Raw genomic sequence first — 23912 nt, 5'->3', positions numbered from 1 at the left:
CATCTCACCCCAGTGCTTGCTCACTGCCACTCAGATCTGGGGTGCAAAGAGAAGGCTCTACCTGAAGGTTGCTGCTCTGCAGGTAGCTTGAGGCACAGGGTGACTTTGGGATGTCCATTTTGAAGGCCCTGAGCTGTCTTTGCACATCCCTTCTTGTGGAAATGGAGTATCCTGGGGAGTAAAATGCAAATTCCACCCAAGCTCTGTGAGCTTCTCACTGCTTGCAACTTTGGCATCACTTTCCCAGCTCTCCCTGACAAGCCTGTGCTAAATGCTCACTGCTTTGTTTCTGTCCTGCCTCTTTTCTCCCCGGGCATCATAGCTAGTGACATTACCCCAGGACCTGCACTTCATGTCTGTACAACAGCTGCCATTCAGCCAACCTCAAGGCATTTGGTAGTTTCAGATATTAAAGGAAGGTATTTCCAGCAGAGAAGCCAGAAGGAGTAAGCTTATGGCAGGAACTGATTTCTTGCAGTGTCACCACTTCAGCTGGGATTGCTGGAGCCAGTCCAGCTCCCCACACAGTGCCATTACCCTGGCAAAGCCCTGGCCGTGGCTGCAGCTCTGAGCCATGTGTTGGGAGCTTGCACCTAAACCACCCTTCTCCTCTCCTGAAAAACATGATTAAATTACTGCAGCTGAGGCAAGGCAGCCTGGGAGCTTGCAGGTGATAAGCAACCAGGATATTGCCAGAGCAGAGCCTGGCACATTTATCATTTATTAAAAGACAAATGAAATCCTTCCTGGCTGGGAAGGAGCTGGAGGTAAGATCTGCAGCCTGATTCTGGGAATGACAAGTTCCCCGGGGTACAGCCTTTAGCAAGTTGGCAAGGGCAGGGCAGATGCATGGTGCAAGGTGCTATTGAGCTGGAAAAGTCCATGATTGGCACCATGAGTGTAGAATTTATGGGTAGATATAAAGGTGTAAGTTGGCTTGGAGCTCTTGGGTGGGGTTGCTGCTTGGATCACTGGCCATCAGGGCATGTTACTGCTCCTGTGAGCAAAGGATCACCCATGGCTTGAATGGGGCAAGAAAGTGGGTTTGGGGCTTTATTGGTGAGGGGGAAAATTCCAGAGGGGTTGGTGTTGATTTTGTCTATTGATGGTCTTCTCTGGGGCCACCAAGGAGGACTGTGCTGGTGGCAGAGGTGGGCCTGGATGGATGAGGGCTGTGGTTTGGGGAGGCAGGGTGGACACTGTTCCTGCAAAGGGGCTCTGCTGACACAAGCATGCTGTCTTTGCAGGGTAAAGGAGAACCCATAGCAAAGTGGAGATTAAAACAGTCATGGTCATGGTGGGCTGGTGTTGGGATGCTGTGCAGAATCTGGAAGAGCAGCCACAGCTTGCAGAGGCAAAAGAAGGAGAGATCCTGCAAGAAGCACAAGGAGAGGGGTCTATGGGCTCCTGAGAGGTCTGTGGCTGAAACCTCAGCTCTGTCCTTCTTCTGCTGGGCTGGCAGTGGGAAAGCAAGCAGTGCCTGATGGTCACTGCACACAAATGGGATTAAACATCTCTTCCCAAGCTGACAACAGTCTGATGGGTGTTCTTCATACATCAAGGTGAGATGAGATGGCTCTCACCTTCCTCAGCTCTCTGGAGTGAGCTGCACAGCATAAGCCAGGTGTGCAGGTCCCCTCAGGAGACAATGTACAGGGAGGCCCAGAGGAAGGTGCTTGGATGGATGATGGGTGGGCTCAGCAGCCCCAGTGGCAGCTCATCCATGGCCATTGACCATGCCTACAGGGCACCTAACAATGCTGCTCCTTTTTGGCCTTTTTGCTTCCTGTTAGCAGAAGTTCTGACATCCTCTGGTCTCTTTTCTGCTTGTTGAGATCAAGGAGCCTCCTGTTAGCAGGAGCAGAGGTGCCTTTTGCATGTCAGCATGAAGGGAAAGGGCAGCACAGTGCCACATCCCTGAGTTATTATTTCTGCTGCATGTCTCTTCCTCTACTTGAAATCACAACTCCTGCAGGGAATCACAGAATGGTTGGGGTTGGAAAGAACCTCTAGAGCTCATCCAGTCCAACCCCCTGCCAAAGCAGGTTCCCCTTGATCAGGTCACACAGGAACGTGTCCAGGCAGGTTCTGACTCCAAAGAGTCGGATCATAACACCCTCTGATGGGAAACTCTCTGCTTTTGCAGGCTGATCACAGCTGAGGGTGGAGATTTACCTTTCTGCAGCATTTTTTGGTATTAGAAGGGATACTTTGGCCTCTTTGGGGTGCTTTCTGGCTTGCTGGCAATGCCCTGCCAATCCACATGCTGCCACCACTCACGTTGCCCGTCGCTGCTCGATGTGCTTTTCCTGGCAGCCCTGGAAAACATTTTCTTCCTGTCAATGTAGAGGAGCCAAGTGGGGGTCAGGAGCTGCGTGGAGAGTGGTCCTGCCTGCTGCTGTCCCGGGCACAGTGACGGTGGGCATCTGCTCAAAGGGCAGGGAGGAAACGTGCGGCAGAGCAGGCCCCGGCTCTCCTGTCTGAGTCAAACCATCGCCTTGTTTTCGATGAATGCCTTTCCTGGAATGCTGGCAACCCCCTCCTGTCCTGCTTTACCCCTGCCCCCCCTCCCTGACTGCTGTTTCTTGCCAGGGTATTTCCCTTCTGGCTCTGGGTTTCAGTTCATTCCCTTTCGCCTCACTGACCTCTTGAGCGAAACACGAGCCAACGACCCGAAGGAGCAGGTGTCTGTCTCCTCATCACACCCGTCCTGGCACGTCCCTGCTCCCTGCACCTCCAGGAAAACACTTAGTGGGCACAACCTTTGACATTACACTTTCTTTACAGTGTTTACAGCCACTGATGGAGAGTTTTTAATGGGTGTAGTAAGGAGTGACGGTGCCCAGTGGTTGTGTTGCTGTTGGTGCTCCTGGGGCTGTTAGCAAGGCCAACCATGTCTCCTGGTGCTGGTGCAGGGCAGGAGATGCCAGGCTGTGGTGGATAGGGAGGATGCCCATCACTGCCACCTGACTTGGAACTGCTCTAGGAGGCTTGTAAAGGGTGTACAGCTCCTCCATGGAGCTGTAAAGTCCAGTGGGGATTTTGGGACCCACTCTGCACCCTGATCACTCCACACTAATGAATTGGTGGTAAGAGGTGGGTTGTTAACTGCCTCTCAGACTTCCCGAGTCTGGGAATTGAAACCATGTAAAGATGCAGTTGCTGATAGCATCTGCTCATCTCCTCACCTGGGAGCAGGCAGATATGCCTGTAACCTGCCTTCCCAGGGCCAGCAACCAACTGAGCAACTCAGGATGCTGGAAAACACCTTCCTTTTGGGGTGTTGCCTCTCTCCTGCTGTGTTTACATGGTGAACAGACGTTGGCATGACCCTGGTGCTTTCCATCCATGCTGCTGGCTGTAGACCAGGCTTGGTGGCCACTTTCTGTAGGAAAAGCCCATCTGACTGTGCTTGGCCTACGAAGACAGGTCCAACCCCTCCACTGGAAGCTCAGCATTGGCTTGGGCTTCACCCCAGTGCCTAGATCACACCACTGCCACCCCCAGGCCACTTGACATCCCACCATCTGATGCTCCTCTCACTCAGGATGGCAGCACGGCTGAACCCTTCCCTAGCACACCCTCAAATGATGGAGAAACTCATTTGGGTGCAGAACAACTCCAAGGGCCTGAAATCAGATGACCACAGGCTTTTCATGGAGGGGTGTGGGAGGATTTCCAAACCCAGGAGGCAGTGAGGTGTGATCCCAGTTTGCCCAGTGCGTGTGTGCACGCACGTCTCTGCAGGGCACCCTGCTTTTACCCCCCTGCACAACCACTTTGCAAGGCTTAAATTAAAAGGGGCTGGGAAGAGGGGGGGCAGTCCCTGGCTGGGAGTCAAGGTCAAACTTACACAAGCAGCTTCAAATGTGTGTTTTCTCCTGAGGGATTCCTTGTCTTCCCAAGAGGCATTAGGCTTTCCCCAATACCTTGGCAACTTTTCCTGTATCAGCCTTAAGCTTTCCTTGCTATCAAGGAGAACAACGTTTTCATGATGATGTCCCCTTTTCACACTGAAAGCTGTTCCCTTGGTTTTTTTTCTCCTTCCTGGAGCACAAACCAACTCTAACTTCATACTCTCCCATATATCCTGCTCTGGAAACATCTCTTTGGTGTTTTCCATCCCCAATTAAACCTCTTCTCAAAAGCATGAGGCCTGAAGTGAGATGTGTTCTTCCTTGGCCAAGGTCAGATATGTCCTTCCTGGGCCAGAAAGCCCAACCTCCAGCATTTTCTATATAACTCTCCTGCTAAAACACCCTGGAATTGGGGCTTTTCCTTTGGTTTTTAGTTTCTAATACTTGTTTTACTCTCCAAGGGCATTTTGTTTGTTCATAGTTGGCCACTGAGGCATTTTTATGCCCCTCTCCCTAGTCCTTCAGCGCTAACTGAAAGATTTCCAGCTTTATCACTTGAGGAGAGGGGGAAACTGAGGCATGGGAGGCTGGAGGCTGTGGTGATTGTGGCTTTAGCTGCTCTTATCCACAAATCCAGCACTCTGTGCATCAAACCTGTCCATGCCAGAGCATCCTCCCATGTACCCCCCACACTGACACCTTTTGATGTGTGTCCATGGCTCAGACCTCACTGCTGTGCACCGTGGAGCTTCAGAGTCAACCCGTGTGGGTAGGAGCAGAGTGTCCAAACCTCACCTGGAGAGGTTGAGGTTGGAAATTAGGGGAGGCTTTGCTCAGCCCTGGAATGGGTTATTTGAGGGCAGGGTATGGAGGCTGATGGACAAATGTCTTCCTGTGGAATGGCTCAGGGAGAAACGATGCGGCCTGATCTAGGTGACCCTGCTTCTGCAGGGGGGGTGGACTAGATGATCTCTGGAGGTCCCTTCCAACCCTACCATCCTGTGATTCTATGATGCTGCTCTGGGGATGGGGAAGGGGTGATGGAAATCCACTGGGGAAAGGAGATGCTGCTGTGCTCCTTCACAGCCCCAGCCTGGTTTTGGGCTCTCAGCTGATATTTGGGCTCTCAGCTGATATTTGGGCAGTGTTGGCGTTCAACAACTCCAACCCTCCAGATAACCTGATTTATTCTCCTCTCTGACGCCTTGGCAGTCAGCTCTGCTGCATGTTCCTCCAGCCTGCTGCAGGGAGGAGGGCAAACATGTTTACAGACAGATTTATGGCTTTGTGCAGGGCCTGTTGGCAGGCAGCTGCTGTGGGAGCCCAGGCTGGGCCAGCCCAGAGGGACGACGGGCACGCAGAGCTGCCCGGGCACGTGCCAGCCCTGGGGAGGCACACGGGCTGTGCATGCCCCGGCCACATGCAACCAGGGAGGAAACGCTGCCGGGCTCTGCTTCCCTGACCCCGCCGTCATCCCTCCTCCGGAGACACGCGACAGGGGCATGAGCAGCTCCAGGGAGAGCTGGAGAACAGCTGAGACGGGTAAACAGCAGAGGGAACATGCCAAGACAGGAGGTGTTTTTCTCCCGACTGTACTGGGCATCCAAATTTGGCCACAAGCCCCAAGGAGGGGGGAGGGGGATGTGACTTCCCAGCTTCTCTGGAGCTGGGATGCTCCGGATGCTTCTGCTGGGGGATGAGCAGGAGGATGGGTTGTGCTGCATGTGTCTTGAAGGCAGGGGCTGAGTGCCTGGCCCTGAATTATTCTGAAGTGGAGAATAAAGGCTCCTTAGTCACCAATCTGTGTTTATTTGGAGGAAACTTGTCCCCTCACCCCAAGTATGACCCAGGTGATGGAAGGGAAGGGAAGGGAAGGGAAGGGAAGGGAAGGGAAGGGAAGGAAAGGAAAGGAAAGGAAAGGAAAGGAAAGGAAAGGAAAGGAAAGGAAAGGAAAGGAAAGGAAAGGAAAGGAAAGGAAAGGAAAGGAAAGGTTAGGGGTTTTTTGGGTTCTTTTCCCAGCTGGAGGGCTGAATCCCATTCAACGCTGAGGACAAGGCTTTAGGGTAGGCAGAGGGACTTGAAAATGGCTTTGCTGATGAAATCTTTGTGTTGTTGAACTGGCCTGAGCAGGATCAGATGGGACAGAAGAGGCACCTGCCAGCAATGATTTTGTATTTGTTTCTCCAAGGGTGATTTGCCAAAGGCAGGGAACTGGTTTTCAGCTCCTACCGCTTGTGAAGAACATGTATATGGGGGAACGGAGTAAAGCACAGAATCTCAGACCTACCGGGTTGGAAGGGACCTCTAAAGATCATCCAACCCAACCCCCCTGCTCAAGCAGGTCCACTTAGATCAGGTCACACAGGAACGTGTCCAGGCGGGTTTGGAAACCTCCGAGAAGGAGCCTCCACACCCTCCCTGGGCAGCCTGGGCCAGGGCTCCCTCACCTCAGCACCAAAGAAATTTTTCCTTAAGTTTAAGTGGAACACTTTTTGTGTTCCAGCTTGTGCCCATTACCCCTTGTCCTGTCACTGGACACTACATAAGAAAGTATTGTCCCATCCCCTTGACATCCACCTTTCATATACTTGTGTTGATGAGATCCCCTCTCAGTCTCCTCTTCTCCAGGCTGAACAGCCCCAGATTCCTCATCCTTTCCTCACAAGGAAAGCCTTAAACGTGAAATCACTTCTGGTTGCTGCTCTGTTTCCCCTCCCTGCTTTCTTTTCACAGTTTTTGGGTGCAGCTGAGCTGCTCAGAGACAAACCCAAGTCAAACGCACTGGCGCCGTAAACAGGAGGGTAATTTAAGAAACCATTAAGTGGTTTTATGGCTTTGGCAACGGCAGCAGTTTGGGCAACTTCTCAGTGGCAGACATGAGAGTAGGATGAGGTCTTTTTGGGATTGGCTTTTGGATATGGTTACCTTTTCTGGCTTGGGCTGTTGGCTTGTTCTACCACTCCATGCCTGCAGCCGTGGGGTTGGGTGGCCTTGGCGGCTAACGGCCCGACTGGGAACAAGACAAGACATGGCCATGTGGGATGAGGCTGGCATGTGCCAGCGCTGAGCCTTAGTCACCCCTGGTTTGTTGATGACTGGCTCTGTCTGAATGCAAAAGGACCAGATTTGTGAGTGGCATCCCAAGGCAGCAGCGGCATGAGCTGCCAGGGCTCGAGGAGGTTGCGTGTGCACCTGCACGTGTCCGAGGGAGCTGTGCTTGTCCAGGCATGGAGAGCTGGATTGGACCCTGAGTAAGAAGGGGGTTGGGGGTTATTTAGCTACTCAGCTCTGGAACGAGCATGTGTCTAAGGCAGGACAGAGAGGGGATGAAAGCATCCGTGCTCAAAGCACATCCTGCAGATACAGGGGACTGCAGCTAGTCTGGCCACCCTTGCCTTCACCCCTAACCCGTGCTGGCTGGATCCCCATTAGCCACAACCACAGCTTTTGCATAGCTGACAGGTTTGGGAAATGCTCTGGGCTCTGCCCTTGCAAACCTCTATGGGTCTCAGCACCCCAATGGCTGCAGACTGTATCTCCCAATGCTTCCATGCATGGGTTGGGAGACCCAACCATCCCTCCGATCCATGAGGCACCACAAACACCTTCACTCAGCAGTGAGTATGAGATGCCCATCATTTAGGTGCCTGGGACAGCTAGGTGATAAATGCACAACATGAAGTGAAGGAAGGTCATACCTTGAGCCCCTGCCCAGCTCTCTTCTTTATTGGGAAGTTGGCAGGAGAGCCTGCCCAGGAGTTGAGTGTCTGTCAGATCTCTTGTTGACTCAGACCACTCCAGCAGTTGTTTTAACTGAGCCTAAGCACCAGGTAAACAGCCATGTAGGGAAATGTGACCCCCTGGCTCTGGCTGTGCCGTCACCACCGGCCTCAGCCCAGGGATGTGCAAGCAGAGGAGCCCCTGGCATGGCAGAGGGGAGCGTGTGGGCACGGCAGGGTGGGACATGAGGGCTGAGCCCATGGCTTTGGGTGTCATTTGTTTGGTTTTCAAGGAGTGAGAATGAAAAACTGAACCCTATTTGGGCACAGAGTTTGTGCTGTGATGCCTTGATGAGTGGTGTGGCCAGAAATACTGAGGCAGATGCAATAAAAGTGATTTTCCCTATTCTCTATCACATCTGGTGGGGACAGCTCATGGTTAATGGCCAATGAGTGCTTCCACCTGTGCCACCTCCTCATGGTTCTGGCTCTCAGCTGAAGTAAAAGCAGTTGTCTTGGGAGGAAACTGGGGCACTCCCTAGTGCTACAAAGCACAGCATCTTCCCTCGTGATCCCTACCAAGCTGCCAGGTACCTGAAGGCCACTTTGCTCTTGTATGTTAAACTCCAGGGCACAAATCTAAGCATTCAGATGAGTTTTCTTGTTATTTTTTTTTCCCCAGGGAGCTGTTAACAGCTTGTCCTTGCAGGTTGGAAAACTTCAATGCATTGAAGAAAATATGTTACAAGCTCCCCATATTGTGTCAGCTTGTCCCCAAATTCCAGAGAAATTTCCTGTTAATATTTTTCATGTCTGATTGGAAAGAAAAAACAAATTCTGTAGATATTTTTGGACAATTTTAGCTTTTCTTTTCTATTCCCCAGCCAGGTCTCCATGGCTTGGTAAAGATGAAATGAAACACACACATTAAAAACATCTGCTAGGAATTAGATTTATGAGAAGCTTTGCCCTATAAGGAGAAAAATGGTAAGAAAACCTTGATAAGGAAATGTAGTTATTTAACTTCTTCATTCCAGCAATCTGTGTGATCTGATTCCAATGATTTGGCTCCAAAAAATCAGTTAGGAGAGTTGTTAGGAAACTAGAGATCTGAAAGGTTACCTGTGGAAGGCTTTGGCTGCAGAGAGCTGCAGCAAAGAATATGGAAACTCAGACTGACTCTTGCAGGTGAATAAAAACCCCCAGCCTTTGAGGTGTCTGCTGTGTCAAGGGCAGAGCCTCTGTCACTCTTTCATCTCATGATGATTTTTGTCCCTGGTGCAGAGAAATCAGAAGTCTTTGCCATATCATAATGGCTTTTCAGTTGGTTGGTCCTTGGGCGTTTCTCAGTGTAGTTGTGGACTATTCTGAATTTCAACCTATTGACCACATGCTTTCTCTCTTGATTGTCTTTCCCAGACCTCCTAAAGGTAGCCATAGAATCATAGAATGGTAGGGTTAGAAGGAAACCTTTAGAGATCATCCAGTCCAACCCCTCTACAGAAGCAGCTCCACCTAGATCAGGTCACGCAGGAACGTGTCCAGGTGGGGCTTGAAGCCCTCCAGGGAAGGAGCCTCCACACCCTCCCTGGGCAGCCTGGGCAAGGGCTCCCTCAGTCAAACACTCAAACAGTTTGTTCTTATGTTTAAATGGAACTGTTTGTGTTCCAGCTTCATCCCATCACCCCTTGTCCTGTTGCTAGATACCATAGAAGAAAGTGCTGCCTCAACCTCCTGACACCCACCATTTATATGCTTATAAATATTAATAAGATCACCCCTCAGTCTCCTCTTCTCCAGACTAAACAGCCCCAGGTCCCACAGCCTTTCCTCAGCAGGAAGATGCTCCAGTCCCCTGATCATCTTGGTGGCCCTGCACTGGCCTCTCTCCAGCAGTTCCCTGTCCCTCTTGAGCTGAGGAGCCCAGAACTGGACACAGGACTCCAGATGAGGCCTCACCAGAGCAGAACCTCGCTCAACCTCTCCTGCCCACACTCTCCTTGATGCATCCCAGGCTGCCATTGGCTTCTTTCCCATGAGGGCACATTGCTGGCTCATGGTCAGTTTATTATCCACCAGGACTCCCAGGTGTGTCTCTGCAGAGCTGCTCTCCAGCAGGTCAATCCCCAGCCTGTCCTGGTGCAGGGGGTTGTTCCTGCAGGTCTCAGGTTTAAAAGCACGTGGCAATAGTCTGAAGAAGAGAGACACTTAGACCCTGGCTTCTCAATGCCTTGTGGTTTCCATCAGTTGAATGGAGAGGTGAACCCTTGGGGAGGCTGATCCAGGGAATAGTTCAACCCAAGGGGTGATGCTGGTCCCAAACGTGGTTCTTCTTGGCTGAAGTTGAAGCACTGTTGGGCAACCATCACCTGCCATTGCCTGGATCATCCCAGCCCTGGGAGGAAGCTGGGACAAGCAGGCTGTCGCTATGGCAGACGTGCTCACGAGGGTGTGGGTGGAAAGATCCTCAGCACGTATGCGGTTTCGAAATGCATCTCCTCATCAAAGCCTTACTCTTCTTCCCTATGTGGGACTCTGGTTTGAAGAGACAATTGTGATTTGGGGCTGGAGTGCACTGAGATTTCTGTCAGATGGCTTTGGGCCCAGACAGCTTGAAGGTTTCTCTCCATGCTCACAAGCTCCTCCAGGCCACATCTCATCCTGGTTTGCAATCAATATTCACAGCAGGGCAAGTGAATTGCTCTGGGAGTACCCAATTCTTTCTACTGATGGCAAGTGACTAGCCCTTTGCAGAGACGTAAAATGACATAAATCCTTGCCCAAATACTACCCACAGCTTTGCTGCAGATGGAGGAAGCCATGGCAGGAGCTGTGGGGGGCTGTGAGGCCTCTTCCCTACTCAGCATCCCCCAGGGAATGTTTCCATCTGAGCCTCCCAGGCAGTGCAGATCCTCCTGACATGCTGTAGGATGGAGTTTCATCCCCTCCTTGATCAAAAGCCCCATTATCAGGAGCTAAACTGGTATTAGCAGGGGCTGACAGCAGGGATAAAAAAACCCACCCTTTTTTCTGGGCTGTGATTAATGCAGAGCATGCAGCTGCCTACGAGCACCTCCTACTCCATCAGCAGGAATACAAACCACCAGGGTTTCTTCCTGAGAGCTTTGTGTTGTAGGTTCTTGCATTACTTTGAAGAGATTCCCCCAGGATCTCTTGGGTATCTGGCTTCATGACATCATTGCCCACAGCTCTTGAAAAGCTTCTGGGTCACCATGGCAATGCTGAGGTTGTCACTGGCTTGGGCTTGTTACATCAGGAGGTGAGTCAGCTCCAGAATGAAAAGCCACAGCCTTTGCCATTGTTTGGTTTAATAACCTGCAAGGATCAGATAAGCATCCAGGCTAGTAATGAAAGGTGGGTGTTAATGAGACGTTGGGAAATAGTTTAATCCTAGTGTCCATGTGATAATGACAGGCTGTGATTTCCAGAGGGTGACCATCTTCCACCATAAATGACTGGAACAGACTCACTGGAGGTTTCATACCAGTCACTGGGGCCCTGCAGGCAGAAGGCTGGGAGAGCTGCATCCCCAATGCACCCTTGGACTGGAATTTAGCTCACTGTGAACATAAAAACTTCAGCCATGGGGCATCTCCATGGAAATGGCTCCTGTAACAACCTGAGAGATGGGATTTTAGCTCCTTTCTGCTGCATTTGCCTTGCTGCATCCTTCTCCAGCACAAATTAGGGCTAGGGGGCACCTGACATGTGCCAGGTTTGTGCTGGCAGCAGCAGGATGGGTAATATCTGACCTGCCAGCTGGGACAGAGTAACCCTGTAACCCTTTCAAAGCAGCAACACTTCTGTGCTGAGCCTTATCACAGGTGATTGGGGCAATTTTCTTGGGGACAAGGTGACCTGAAGTCAAGTTGAACATCCTAAATCAATCCCAGAAGGTTCAGTAAGGAATCTCACACCCTAAAACCACAGGGCAAACAAGGAGGTGTTCCTTTGGTGTGAGTAAAAGTACCTGGAGTAGGAGGCACAAGGCTGATGTGAATGTTGGCTTCTTGGAGTGTCTGGCAGTGACAAAACCCGAATGTTGGCTCTCTGACTGATCCATAGCCTTCAAGGACCAAGCCTGAAATTTTGCAGCCAGATTTCATTTCAAGGAGAATCAGTATCAGATGCCACAGACTGGAATATCCCCAACCTCTTGCCATCTGATCACCTCATAACCACTTTTAGAACCCCATATTTGTTTCTGCAACCTAGGGAGTCCATTATCTTCATGAATTAGCCCGTTTATGGGGTGAGTTTTGCTCTGCACTAGACTTGTAAGGTCAGGAACTTTCACAGGACGTTGCTCAATCCTCCTGGACCTGTTTGTGGGCAGACTTAGCAGTGCTGAGAAATGTCCCTGCTCCAATGGATGCTGTAGCTTCAGAACCTTGTTTCCAGATCTGTATTTTTTTAATGAAACTCCTTTCCAGGGATTTTAAACAGGAATATTGGTCTGGGAGGCTCCTTTGGGGTCATCAGTCCTGGCTACTGGGCACCCATCTTATACCTCTCCATCTCATCTTTGGCCTTGAGCTTTACCAGGTCTTCCCATGGACCCTCCAAGACATGAGCACCCATCTCTCTATGGGGGTGGTGGAGGGATCCTTGAGTGATTTTTGCTTCTAATTTGTGTAACTGAGACTCAATCCACACTGTCATCCTTCCCATATTCATCCCAGCCAGGCAATGCATACCAACTCTCCCATTTGCTTTCCTATCTGCCTTTAACTTACCCAACTATAACCAATTGCTTCTGGTTAGGTCACAAATCTGACATCTCAAATGAAAAGAGGTTTGAACCCTCATCCTCCTGCATGAAGGGCCCTTCAATGAGAAGGAATTTCCAAAAAATACTTGTTTTTAGCAAGGCTGTCAGTGTAACATGACAGAGGGTTTGACTTCAGGCTGGATTTACTGTCTCTGAAACAGTTTCTGAAACTTGGCTCCTCCAGACACTGAGAGACAGCAAGAGAAATAGGTAACAGACAAGACCAAAATGTAAGGTAGCCTCAGAGATAAACCAAAGCCATTAATTTGTCTCCTCTTGGACAGTTACCCTTTGGTGAGAGGAAACTGACTGCTGTCAGTGAATCACAGGCATCAGAAACCAGGACCTGAGAACACCCATTAGTACATTCTTAGCAGGCTGGATCACTAAACACTTTTGAGAAAGATGAGGCTGGCTTGTTCTTAGTCTGTACCTCTTGGCTGTTGAGAATGTGGACTGTGGCTGTGTCCTCAGGAGCTGCTAATCATAGAATCACAGGATCTTTCTGGTTGGAAAAGACCTTTGAGATCAAGTCAGACCACTAATGTCTGGACCTTGATTTCCAGAGAAACTGTGCATTATCCAGATGGGGCTGGGACAAGGCAAGCAGGTCAGCTTGAGTCAGCTGAATGTGGCTGAAAAAGCACTTACAGAAAAACACAAGGGGCAGGGTTTTTTGTCAGTGGATAGTGAAATGATTTCTTTTTACTTCTGCCTGGCTAGTACCCGTCATTGCAAGTGAGGTCGTGTGCACAAGGGCTGAGTTCTGCTGCTCATGGCTTAAGTGTTGGGAAAAGCAGCCCTGTCCATTTCTGCAACCCCTCTGTGGCTTTTCCTGCCTCTTGGCTGCCAGCAAAGGCAAGAGCAGCTCCTGGCATGATGCTGGCCTGGAGCTGACACAGTGGGGCTGATGCCCCATGCCTCTGTGGGGATTTCCCCATCTCAGGCTCAGCACCTTCTTTCTCAGCATTGGGCACTGAACCCTGTTCCATTTCCCCCTTCTCTGCTTGCAGCTGTTTTTCAGAAGAGCTGAACCCAAAGGTGTGCCTGTGGCAGCCTCACATGCTCAGCTTGTTAGGAGCTACATGAACTCCTCCTGGCAAGGAAGATGTTCCATGAGCACATCAAGTCCACTTACAGCATGCAACAGTCTCAAGAGCAGTGTTTGCAAGGGCAGGTGAAGGGAGGGGGGATGGTCTTTGCCTTGTTCTGATCCCCAGCCCCAGGGAAGGGTTCAGCCCTCCCAGTTGCACAGAGGTGTCCATCGGGAGCTCTCCTCTGCTTTCAGGGTAAGGCACTGCCCAGTCCCACACTGAGCAGGGTCCTGTCATGGCTGCAGAAAACCCTGCCTTGAAATAACACCGCGAAGAAAGGGTTCTGCCCGATTTCTCTTCCCCTTTGGGCAGCAGCAGGGTCAGTGCTGCACGTTCGATGTCGCTGAGGAGGAAAGGGAGCGTGAGATGGCAAGGGCAGGGGGTGAAAGGCAAGAAATGAGGAAGGAAAAAGTGTTTCTGTTGAGGTAAAAACCCCTCCCTTCCATGGCAGAACCAGCTCGATGTGTTACAGGGGCAGATGTAGGGGCTCACTGTGGTTCCCTGGCAGCAGAGCTGGAGCAGAATGTGGGAGAGGGTGAGATGAAGAGAGGGAGTGATGATACCTGATGATGTCTTTTGCACTTCATTTATTTATTCCTGTAACTGAAATACCTGCGAGGGGTGGGGGAGGTGGTTGAAATGTGCACACACAAAGGACTGTGACCTCCAAACCCAAATGGATTTTATCAACCTTTGCCAAACCCCCTTCTCCATAAGCCCAACCCTCAGCACCTTTCACAGGCTTCAAGTACCTGCAAAGAAAGTGCCATCAGCACCAGAACAGCTCAGCAGACAATGGGTGAGAAGAGGGGGCAACTATTTGTTTTCCTCCTTGACCTTTTTGAAAGCCTCCAATTCCCCTAAAGCATTTTCTTGGCTTCTGCAGGATCCCACTGGTTTTCTTTTCAGAAGTGCAAAGTTTAGTGTTTCTTTGGTATGGTTTTCTTTTTCCACATAAGTGTATGCATACCCCTGGGTCAGCCAGGAGGAATCATTTTCTCTGTTGCAAAAAGCTGTCCTTAATGCACTAACCAGAATTTGGGTGGCTGCTGCCTGACTTTTGCAACTTCCTTCCCAGGGTAGGCAGAAATCTTTGTGCCCATATCCCAGGCTGGTAAATTGAGGTGGTGCTGAAAACTGAGTCAAGCTGTCCTGCTGTTAACCAAGCACATGTGTGGCTACATCTTTATGGTGATGCACACACAACTCCAAGCCACCCTCTCCAAATTTGAACTGTGCAAAAGAGTTGCTTGGACTGTACGACTCAGATCCCACTGGGCATCATGCTGCACCCTGTCCTCCTCCATGGCACATCCTCAGGAGATGCTCTGTGTTATACTCAATGTAGGCATGCATGTGACTTCTCTTTTCCTTCCAAGTTGCCTTTAGAGGAGAAAAAGAAAGAGAAAGAAAAAAGAAGAGGGGAGGATGAATCATGGCTTAGTCAGAGTTGGGGCTCGCCAGAGCAGTCGCTGCCACATTGCCTGTGTTTTGGTGCCAGCAGAGGCTGGCTGGTAGCCCCGGGGTACTGGGGAGGTCTACCAAAGGGAATTTCATCCAGGATTGTGATTTCTGGGCCATAACCAGAGCCTAATTGCACTGTTTGAGATGGGTTGCTAGATCAGAGAATCACAGAATGGTTGCAGCTGGAAGAGACTTTTAAGCTCATGAGGGAGTTGTGGGGTTTTGGCTTCGGTGTTTTGGGGGAGTTTGCAGCCTGTAAACCCTGTAAGAGATGGGTGTCCTCACAGAAATGGGAGGTTTTCATCTTTTTCTGCCAAATTCTCCTCCTTTGCACCACCCTCCCCTCTCTCATCCCTCTAGACCTGCCACCTCTATGCTCAAGGTCATTTTTTTTCCCCCCTCACCTTCAGCTCTCAAGCTCTGCCATTACATCCATACCCCCGTCCCTTTGCATTTATTACATCCCTGCAGGTTCCTGCCAGGGGGTGAGTAAATGCTTGGCTGATTTATGCCTCCCTCTGCATCTCTCCTCACCCAACAAAGCAGAGGATGCAGGACAGCATCCTCCGCTGCCCCACAGCACATGATGACTCTCAGCAACCCAACACACCTCTTCCCACCACCATTTATCCTCCTTAGTGTCTGTGATTTCCCCAAAAACCGCTGAGCTAAGCACCCTGTGGGCACTCCTTTCACAAAAGCTCTGAGCAACAGCTTATTTACCAGTCCAGGTTTATTTTTAGGGAGCTGTGCTTTTGCTCAGGGGAACAAGATCAATTCTCTGGGAGCAGCTCGTGCTGTCCCTCCCAACACCCTCTCCCCAGGGTGAAAATACCTTAAAAATAGCAACAATGCTTCTCCCAGCTGACCTGGCTTGGAGCAGCTGGGTGCTCATGCCTTTGAAAACCAGGCCATTTATTTAGGAGTTGAACTTCTTCCGCTCCAGTTATTTGGGAGGTTTTAAAGCCAAGAATTACTAGGTGGATCTAATTTGAAGTGACTGTGATTTTAATTCAGGCGGGGTTTCACTCCTTTGGAGAGTGTGGGGGTGGTGAATTTGGAAGCAGAGGAGAGAGCAGAGCTGCTGAAGGAAGGGGGATGCCCAAACTCCAGTAACATCACGTGGATTTTCTCCCTTTCTTCTGACTTCTGTTTTAGCTGGCAACCCTCAGGGAGAAAAGGTCTGGGAATGTGGAAACAAACCCCCCTTCCTGCCCTTTCCTGGTAGTGGTCCAGGGAGCACTGTTATGTGTGACTCCCATCCCCACTTTTGCCAGCCAAAGCCCTCACTGCTCTCCCTCATCTTCCTTCCCACATCCCAAATCTCTCTTTTTCCAGCTCCCTCATAGTAGCTATTTTTCTTTCTCCCTCCCCATTATTTTTTGCCTGTGAGTGTATATTTTTTACCCTGTGTAGGAGAGGGAAGGATTGTGCATTTTTTTTACTCCATCCATCTCGTCTCCATCTAAGGAGATTGCCAAAAATACGCTCTTTCTAGATGCATTACAAAAATAGAAGCGTTTTCTTTGAGAGGAAAATGCCCTTTAGAATAAAACCATCCAAGATGCTCCTTATTGGGCTTTAAATTTTCATGCCAAATTTGCTTTATGGTGCTCCCACCTCTGCAGCTCTAGGAGCTAGTTCCATATTTCCCTACTGTGGCACACACAGAATCACAGTCTTATGGGTTGGAAGGGACCTTGAAAGCTCATCCAGTGCAACCCCCCTGCCAGAGCAGCACCACCTAGAGCAGGTCCTGAGTGCCATCCCCCATGGTGGTGAGGGGGAAGAGGTAAGCAAACTTGGGGCTTCAGCATCTCTACAGGTAGATTTTTGGGGTGACACCTGGATGATACCCCCCCTAAACCTTCTGTGCTGCAAGCAGCAGCTGCTTTGGGTTAGTGTTATTGCTGGGCTGTTTGCTCAGAGCTGAATTTAGGGTGGAAAAGTCATTTGCAGGAACCTGGGTTAATCATGAGAAGTATGATAAAGTAATGAAGAGAATGGGAATGAGAAAGAGTAAACCCAAGCCACCATAAAAACAATAAAATATGAGTAAACTAAAACACGATTAAAATAATAAGATTAAAGCAAAACAGGATTGAAATAATATCATTTAAAAGACAAATATTATCAAACTGGTTATCAAAATCAATAACATGATAAAAATTAGACACCAACAAATAATAAAATCGCAAAGAGAGTAAAAGCAGCGCGTCATAAAATAATAAATTCATAAATTAAGATGATAATCCAATGAATGGGTGCCTAGAATCCTGCCCAGCTGACAGCTGATTGTGTCCCAGGGAGCATCCCTTCCCTGCCGCCGCCTCACCCCGTGGAAGGGGAGCTGCGGGAGGCGCTCCCGCCCGCGCCTGTAGCGCCTGTAGCGCGTTGCGTTGCGCGGCCGCGGAGCGGGGCGGAGCGGAGGCCGCGGGAGGAGCCGCCGCCGGGGAGCGGCCCCGCCATGTGCGACGTGAGCGACGTGCGGGAGCGAAGATGAGGCCCCCGGGACCCCTCCGAGCCCCCCGAGCCGCGGGACAGGCGCGGAGCCCCCTGCAGCGGGGGGGACCCTGCACATCCCCGCGTGCCGCCGCAGCGGGGTTAACTATTAATCCGTTCTATCGATTTATTCCGTTTCATTTTAACTTCATTTCTATTCTTTATGTAACTTTTAAACATTTAATAATTTCATTTCCTTTTAATTAATTTTCTATTGAAAACTACTTTTATTTTTTCAAGTGTTTGCTTCGTTTAATTGTCAGGGATATTTTTGTTTTCTGCCTTTTTTCCCTTTGTATTTCATTTAACTTTTCAAATTCCTTTCATATTTATTTCTATTATTATTTCCTTTCCTTTCATAGTTATTTTTTACGTTGTTTCATTTCTTCTCCTTTTTTTCCCTTTGAGTTGTATTATTTGCCTTTTACTTTTTACGTCTATTTCAAACACACTTTATTCAAACTTCATCCTTTTTTAGCTCAGAGACCTCCTGTATCACTCTTCCTCCCCCTCGCCCTGAAGCCACGGTGAGGGCCGATCCCCCCCCCTCCCCCCCGAACAAAGGGCTCCCCGGGCGCGGCGGTTCCCCCTTTGTCTCCGCTGCAGTGCAGGGGGCTGGCGGCAGGCGGCAGCGCGGCTCCGGTCCCGCCGGTCCCCCCCCCGCTCCGCCCTCCTCCTCCTCCTCCCCCCGCCCCGGGGGGCGGGAGTGGCCGGGCGGCCCGTCGGGCTAGAAATAGGCGGCGAGCGGCGGTGCCGGCTCATCGCCTGCCTAGCCGGGAGGGAGAGCGGAGAGAGCAGCTTCAGCTTCCCTGCAGCAGCCGAGCAGAGCTCAGCCCTTCTTCGCGTGGAGATTTTTTTTCCTCCTTTTTTACTTGTTTGTTTTTTTTTGCAGATTAAAAGGGAGGTTGTTTTATTTTTTCAAGCAGTTTTTGTTCGCATCCAGATTTGTAGCGAAACCAGCGGCAGGACTCGCCCGCTCTCCCTCTCTCGGAGCGTGCTATTGCTGCCGTTCTTGCCGGCTTTGTGCCCTCAAGCCCCGTCCTTCCTCTTCCTCCTCCCGCCCCTCCTGCGCCGTCCAGCCTTAGCGAGCCTCGGCGCAGCAGCCGAGCGCCGCCGGTTCAAAGCGGCGACACCACCAAAAAAAAAAGCGCCTTTTTGAGGTTTTTTTTTTTTCTTTGCTACCTATTTTTCCTCCTTCCTCTTTTTTTATCCTCTCCTCCCTCCCCACCCCGCAAACGCATCAACGTGGACGCAGAGCTCAAAACCACCTTTGTTTTAAAAATGCCCATGGAGCTGACGCAAAGCCGCATCCAGAAGATTTGGCTTCCCAATGACAACCGCCCGGCGCTGCCCCGCCGCTGTGAGTACCCCGCGCTGTGGGATGGAGTGGGAAGCAACCCCCCTACCCCCTCTTTCCCGTAATACCCGTGCAGCATCCCTCCCTCCCCTCCTCCAGCATCCTCCCCGTGCGCGCATCCATCCCACCCGCGGCCATCCCGTGACTCACTTCCCAGCCCCGGGAGCCGCTGGAAGGTGCAAACGTCATGTGGCTCCGTGGAGGATGCGGAGAAGCGCCGAGACACGCGTGTCCCAATTTCCACCCCTCACCCAGCACCTCCCTTTCCAGCCCTTGGGGGTTAAAATAGAAGGGAGCGGGTTGCTGAGCCCGGTAACCCCGCGTACCAGCTGAGCTGGTATTTCCAGGGTACTTGGCACCTTGCTCTGAGGTTTCTTAGTGCTTTGAGGGGTGGAGAAGTCGCGATTAGGGAGAAGGATTTGAGGGAGGTGCATTTTACTCCGTGTTGTGCGTGGGCTGGGATGAGAGGCAGGTGGAAGGGAGGGGAAAAAATGAAGGCTAAAAGCTTCTGCAGGGGTTTCCTTGCGTCTCAAAGCTCTGCCGGCATCCCCAGGGTTTAAAACAACCTCTCCGGGCTTAAAAGGAAATTGAGAAAAACCCAAAGGAAATAACAAAAGCAAACGCTTGGCTCATCCCCTGTGTCACTAGAAAACAAATCGTGAATCACAATACAATACTAAACTCAAAAGACACGTCTCTTTTATCTCGCCCGACTGTTGAACTGACAAGCTGCCAGTTGGGCAACTCCGCGGAACTCTAAACGAGCGTGGCAGGAATCCGCAGAGCCGGGGCTGCGGGAGCGAGGAGGAGAAGGTGGTGGCACTTTGCAGCCTGGCAAAGGATGCAAGTGGCTGGGGCAGTCGGGCTGCATCAGCCTTTCCTCCTTTTGACCCCCCCCAAGTTGTTGCCCCATGGCCGGGGGTCAGGTGGCTGAGCCCTGGAGCAGCTCTGGCAGCAGATGCTGCCGAGGAAATGCCTTTCAGCAACAGGCTGAACATCTGGGTTGCCACGGGGCTTTGCTTTTAGCCGGGTAAAATGTCTCCTGCCTTAATACCGTGCAGCTGTAGCGTTTTCCCCGAGGACTGGCACCTTTGACAGAAATCCCTCGTGTCCGCGGCGGCTTTTTGCCGCTTTATTCAAACCGGTTTCTGAGAGGAGAGAATTCTCTCCTTGGCAGAGCAGAAAACTAACGTGCCTTTACGATGTTAAGGCACCGAGGGGCTCATTAATAGCGTAATGTGGCTTCTAATTACTTTCGAGGCGGGAACAAGCCAGCCAGGGCACCGTTCGCTCTGCTCAAGGAGGGGATTTCTTAGATGTGTTTGTGGGTTACTTTTTAAACCCAAGGTGATTATTGTAAAGTCGAGGTGCTGTTAATTCCCCGGCAGCAACACAGAGCAGGGTGCGAGCAGAGGTATGAAGAGACGTGAGGCTGGTGTGGTGCTGGGGGGGGGTGGGGAGGGAGTGGGAGCATCCTCGGAAAGCTCCTTGTGTGTGAAATAATTAGTGCGATTGTCCGCTGGAATGGATGCGCCGCGATGCCTTTTGACGGCGATCCATTCAATCGCTGTCAAGCTGCACGTCTCTCACGTAGGGGCTGGGAAAGTCAAGTCGTCGCAGGCGACTGGATGGGCAGAGCCAGGCGAGGGGAGGGGGCTCGGCTGGGGGATGCTCCGGCAGGAAAGGGGCTGCCAGGAGCAAAACGCACTGCCGTGGTCTTTCTCTCCCCATCCCTCCGGCTCAGGGGAGGTGGGCAGGTGGTGTCCGTGCAAACCCAGAGCTCACACCTTTGCGGGGCCGTGGCATTTCGGAATTGCAGCGGGAAGGAGCTGGGAAAGGGGAATGTAGGATGAACATAGGACGTGTGGGGTTGTGGCAGCAGGGGGACGCTTCTTACCAGGAGACAGTAAAAATGCCTGGAGTGGAGCGGTAGCTGTTCTATTTAACCTCTTACAGGAGTAAATTTCCTTCCCCTTTTGTCTTCCCTTGGCTCTGGTGAAGCGTGAAAGCGCATCCCTGCCGACTTCGTGGCTGATAGAAAGCACCAATGAAGAGCTACTTCTCAATACCCTGACTGAGCTCTCCCAAAGTCATCCCTGACCTTGACTTACCTGGGTAGATGTCGATAAGGAGTGATGAATACGCACTGAAATCCCTGATAGCTCTCCAGCAGCGCTGAAAAGAAATGATGAATTAGGTCTTTGTGAAGCACCGGGAGCAAAACACTGGTTTCAGTTTCATCCCTGGTGCAAAGCTTTCCTGGAGGCTTTTGTGATTTAGCTGGGTTTGGGCTCAGGTTCCTGATAAGAGATGTGTGCTCCCTATCTTGGTGTTTTTAGGAAGTGCTTCCCAGCTCTGTAAAGAGATTGTTTCTTGTGGTTTGGGCAAAACCTGAGTCTTTCCTTTGGCAGCAAACCCAAATTGGGGAGGGATTCCTTGAATCCAGGTGTTTAACTCCTGCAGCACTCTTTGGAGGTGGCATGTGTGCCCCCACTCTGGGGCTGTCTGGATCCAGAGGGGCATGAACAGTACATGGCATTGTCCTCATCCTCTCCAAATGCTATTAATGACCACAAATCCTCTTGCCTCTGCTCTTTAAGATCCTCTGTCTGCAGGCAGGTAGAGAAGGGAGGAGTTTCTTTATTCAGGTATTACCCCTTCCTTCCTGTATTTACTATGTAGTTGAGTTTTGTGGAAAAAAACCCCACTTGAACCCATGGGTTGGTTGAGGATATGAGTGGGCTTTTTTCCCTGGGTATATACATAGCTTCCTGGGGCTTTCCCTGGGTATATACATAGCTTCCTTGGTCTCCAGCATACAAAATCAGAGCTTGCTGCTGAAATCAGTGGGAGGTGGCCCAGGCTTTTGAAACAGCACCGGGCTGCATGTCACACAAAGGCAGTGAGTGTGAGTGCAGCTCCAGCCTGAGGAATGTGGAATATTTTGGGGGGGGAGGGGTCTTTTAGATGACTGTCTCATCTCTTTCCCTGCTGAGTCTGCTTTGGAGAGGCAGCTGAGCAGATGCTGGGTGGTTCCTCTCTGCCCTCCTGGGTACCAGCATCGTTGCTCTTCCTTGTGGCCTTAATTTGGTTTCTTTAGTGCTTGGATTTTTTTGTTCTTAGGAAGGAAATCCCATGTGTTTTGCATGCTCCGTGGATACCTCTCAGTTCACTTGCTCCTTCCCAGATCTCCAATGAGAAGAATCGACCCCAGCCTCCAGCACAGCCTCCTCCATCCCCAAATGGCTCTGGTCCCACCTGTGGGCAGCTGGGCGGGGAAGGCAGAGCTCTGCACTCAGACCAACTGTAATTAGGCTGCATTTTTATGGCTCTGCCACCTGCATTCCTTTCCTGTGAGGTCTCTGGCCTCCCTGGCTGGATTGAAGGGTGGGTGAGAAATCCCCCGGAGGGTTTCTGCCTTTGCCCTGAGGGCTCTTGGTGAATTGGGCAGGGCAGCATGAAAGGCTGCTGGCTAAGCCAAATTCCATTAGGCAGATCTTCCTTGGAGTATTTAAAGCACTTGGCTTTTCCAGCATCACATGAGAGGAGCAGGATGCTGCCACACGGGGCATATGGGTCCAGATAGTCCATAAGCATCCCATGGTGCTGGGACCAGGCTGTGGGGAACTGAAAAGAAGAAAATTACCAAACCACATTGCCAGTCCTGCAACCTCAGCAATTTCCTCTAAACTGAATGAGGCATTGACTTTCTAAAGCATTTAGGAGAGGCAGAAGGGAGCAGCTGACTTGTCTGTGTTTTGGCCATGCCATTTGGGTGAATTGGAGAGTTTCTCTTCACTTGCCAACTCAGCACCAAATTAAACAGTAAAAAAAACCACCCCAGCTTAAAATGGATTTATGAGGAATAAGTCCCTCTTGTATATCTGCTTTCAAATGCCAGTGGTTCTGCAGTTCTGGAGCACTGCTAGTTGGTTGCATTTTCAGCTTAAAAAGCTAGCAAGTCTTTGGAAGGTGAAGATCTTGGTGCAGACCTATGTCAGCACAACAGCCCTGTCTGCAGTGAACTGCTGTGGGGACCAGACCAAGTGTGTTTGCTTTGTGTGAGGGTGTTTTGGAGGAGGGGAAACTGAGGCACAGAAATACTGAAGAGAGCCTAGAGCAGCTGCTGACTCCTTGAACATTTTTCAACCATCAAGATGTTCTCCTTTCTGTGACTTGTAGGTTTTGATTCCTCTCCCCTGGTTTGTGTGGTCCCAGGGGAATTTGGGTCAGTATGGCTCAGCTGGGACAGTTGTTTCTCACTGGAGCAGCCATGGAGCCATCTACCATGCCTCTTGCTCTGATCATTCAGCAGATCCTATTGCAGAAATGAGGCAGTGGATTGAGGTGCTCAAGGTTTTTGTTGTTCAGGCTTATGAGAGGGATTCAGAGAAGATACTGGAGAGATAATGGTGCAAGGGCAACATAGGCTTTGGGTTTCCTTTAGCTGCTGAAGGACTTGGATGAAAGCTTGGCCTGGAGTCAACAGCCTTGCAGGATCGATGCAAGATCCAACTGCTCATGTAGTTCTTTCTCCTCCTTGTAGCCTGTGGGCCGCAGCTTGCCAATTCCCCCACTGTGATAGTGATGGTTGGCCTCCCAGCCCGTGGGAAGACCTACATCTCCAAGAAGCTGACTCGTTACCTCAACTGGATTGGTGTCCCAACCAAAGGTGAGGCTTTCCCTGGCTGCCTGAGGGCTGCTCCTCAAGTGCTCCAGGAGCTCAGTGCCTTGGGGGCTGGGAGGGAGTGTGGCATCTTTCCACTATCCCATGTCCTCCCATTGTTCCTGCTGCAGCCCACCTTGTCCTTCACTTTGAAAACAGATGTCCCTGAGCTTTTTGCTCTGAGGGCGTCACTTGGCCCATTGCTAGAAAGCATTATCTGCAGAAACTGCCCAGCTGAGTTGAGCTGTGCTGGGTGCTTGCTCCTGGTGTTGATGGTCTTTGTGCTTGCCACGCAGTTTTCAACGTGGGGGAGTATCGCCGGGAGGCCGTGAAGCATTACAGCTCCTATGACTTCTTCCGCCCCGACAACGAGGAGGCCATGAAAGTCAGGAGGTAAGTGTGAGCACTCGGGTCCCAAAGGGATGGTGAAGCCCAGGGCTGGCAGTGTGGTTACCCAGCTT

The 23912-nt window shown here is 50.9% G+C and overlaps 1 protein-coding gene across 9 annotated transcripts in view; it reads left to right on the top strand.

Moving 5' to 3' along the window:
* Positions 1-23912, top strand: part of PFKFB3 (6-phosphofructo-2-kinase/fructose-2,6-biphosphatase 3) — a 42290-nt gene that overhangs the window by 4347 nt on the left and 14031 nt on the right. For 6 of the 9 annotated variants that reach the window (XM_062020268.1, XM_062020267.1, XM_062020266.1 and 3 more), the window contains exons 3-4: positions 23332-23457; positions 23748-23844. In XM_062020268.1, coding sequence (XP_061876252.1) covers positions 23332-23457; positions 23748-23844 — 223 coding nt within the window. Of the gene's footprint in view, positions 1-18388; positions 18789-23331; positions 23458-23747; positions 23845-23912 lie in introns of those variants that run through there. The other 3 variants (XM_062020270.1, XM_062020271.1, XM_062020269.1) reach the window with 2 other exon arrangements.

This window comes from Colius striatus, chromosome 1 (genome assembly GCF_028858725.1).
Source record: "Colius striatus isolate bColStr4 chromosome 1, bColStr4.1.hap1, whole genome shotgun sequence".
Taxonomy (NCBI): domain Eukaryota; kingdom Metazoa; phylum Chordata; class Aves; order Coliiformes; family Coliidae; genus Colius; species Colius striatus.
Note: the sequence above shows the minus strand (reverse complement) of the source record. Positions and strands in the feature narration are given on the sequence as shown.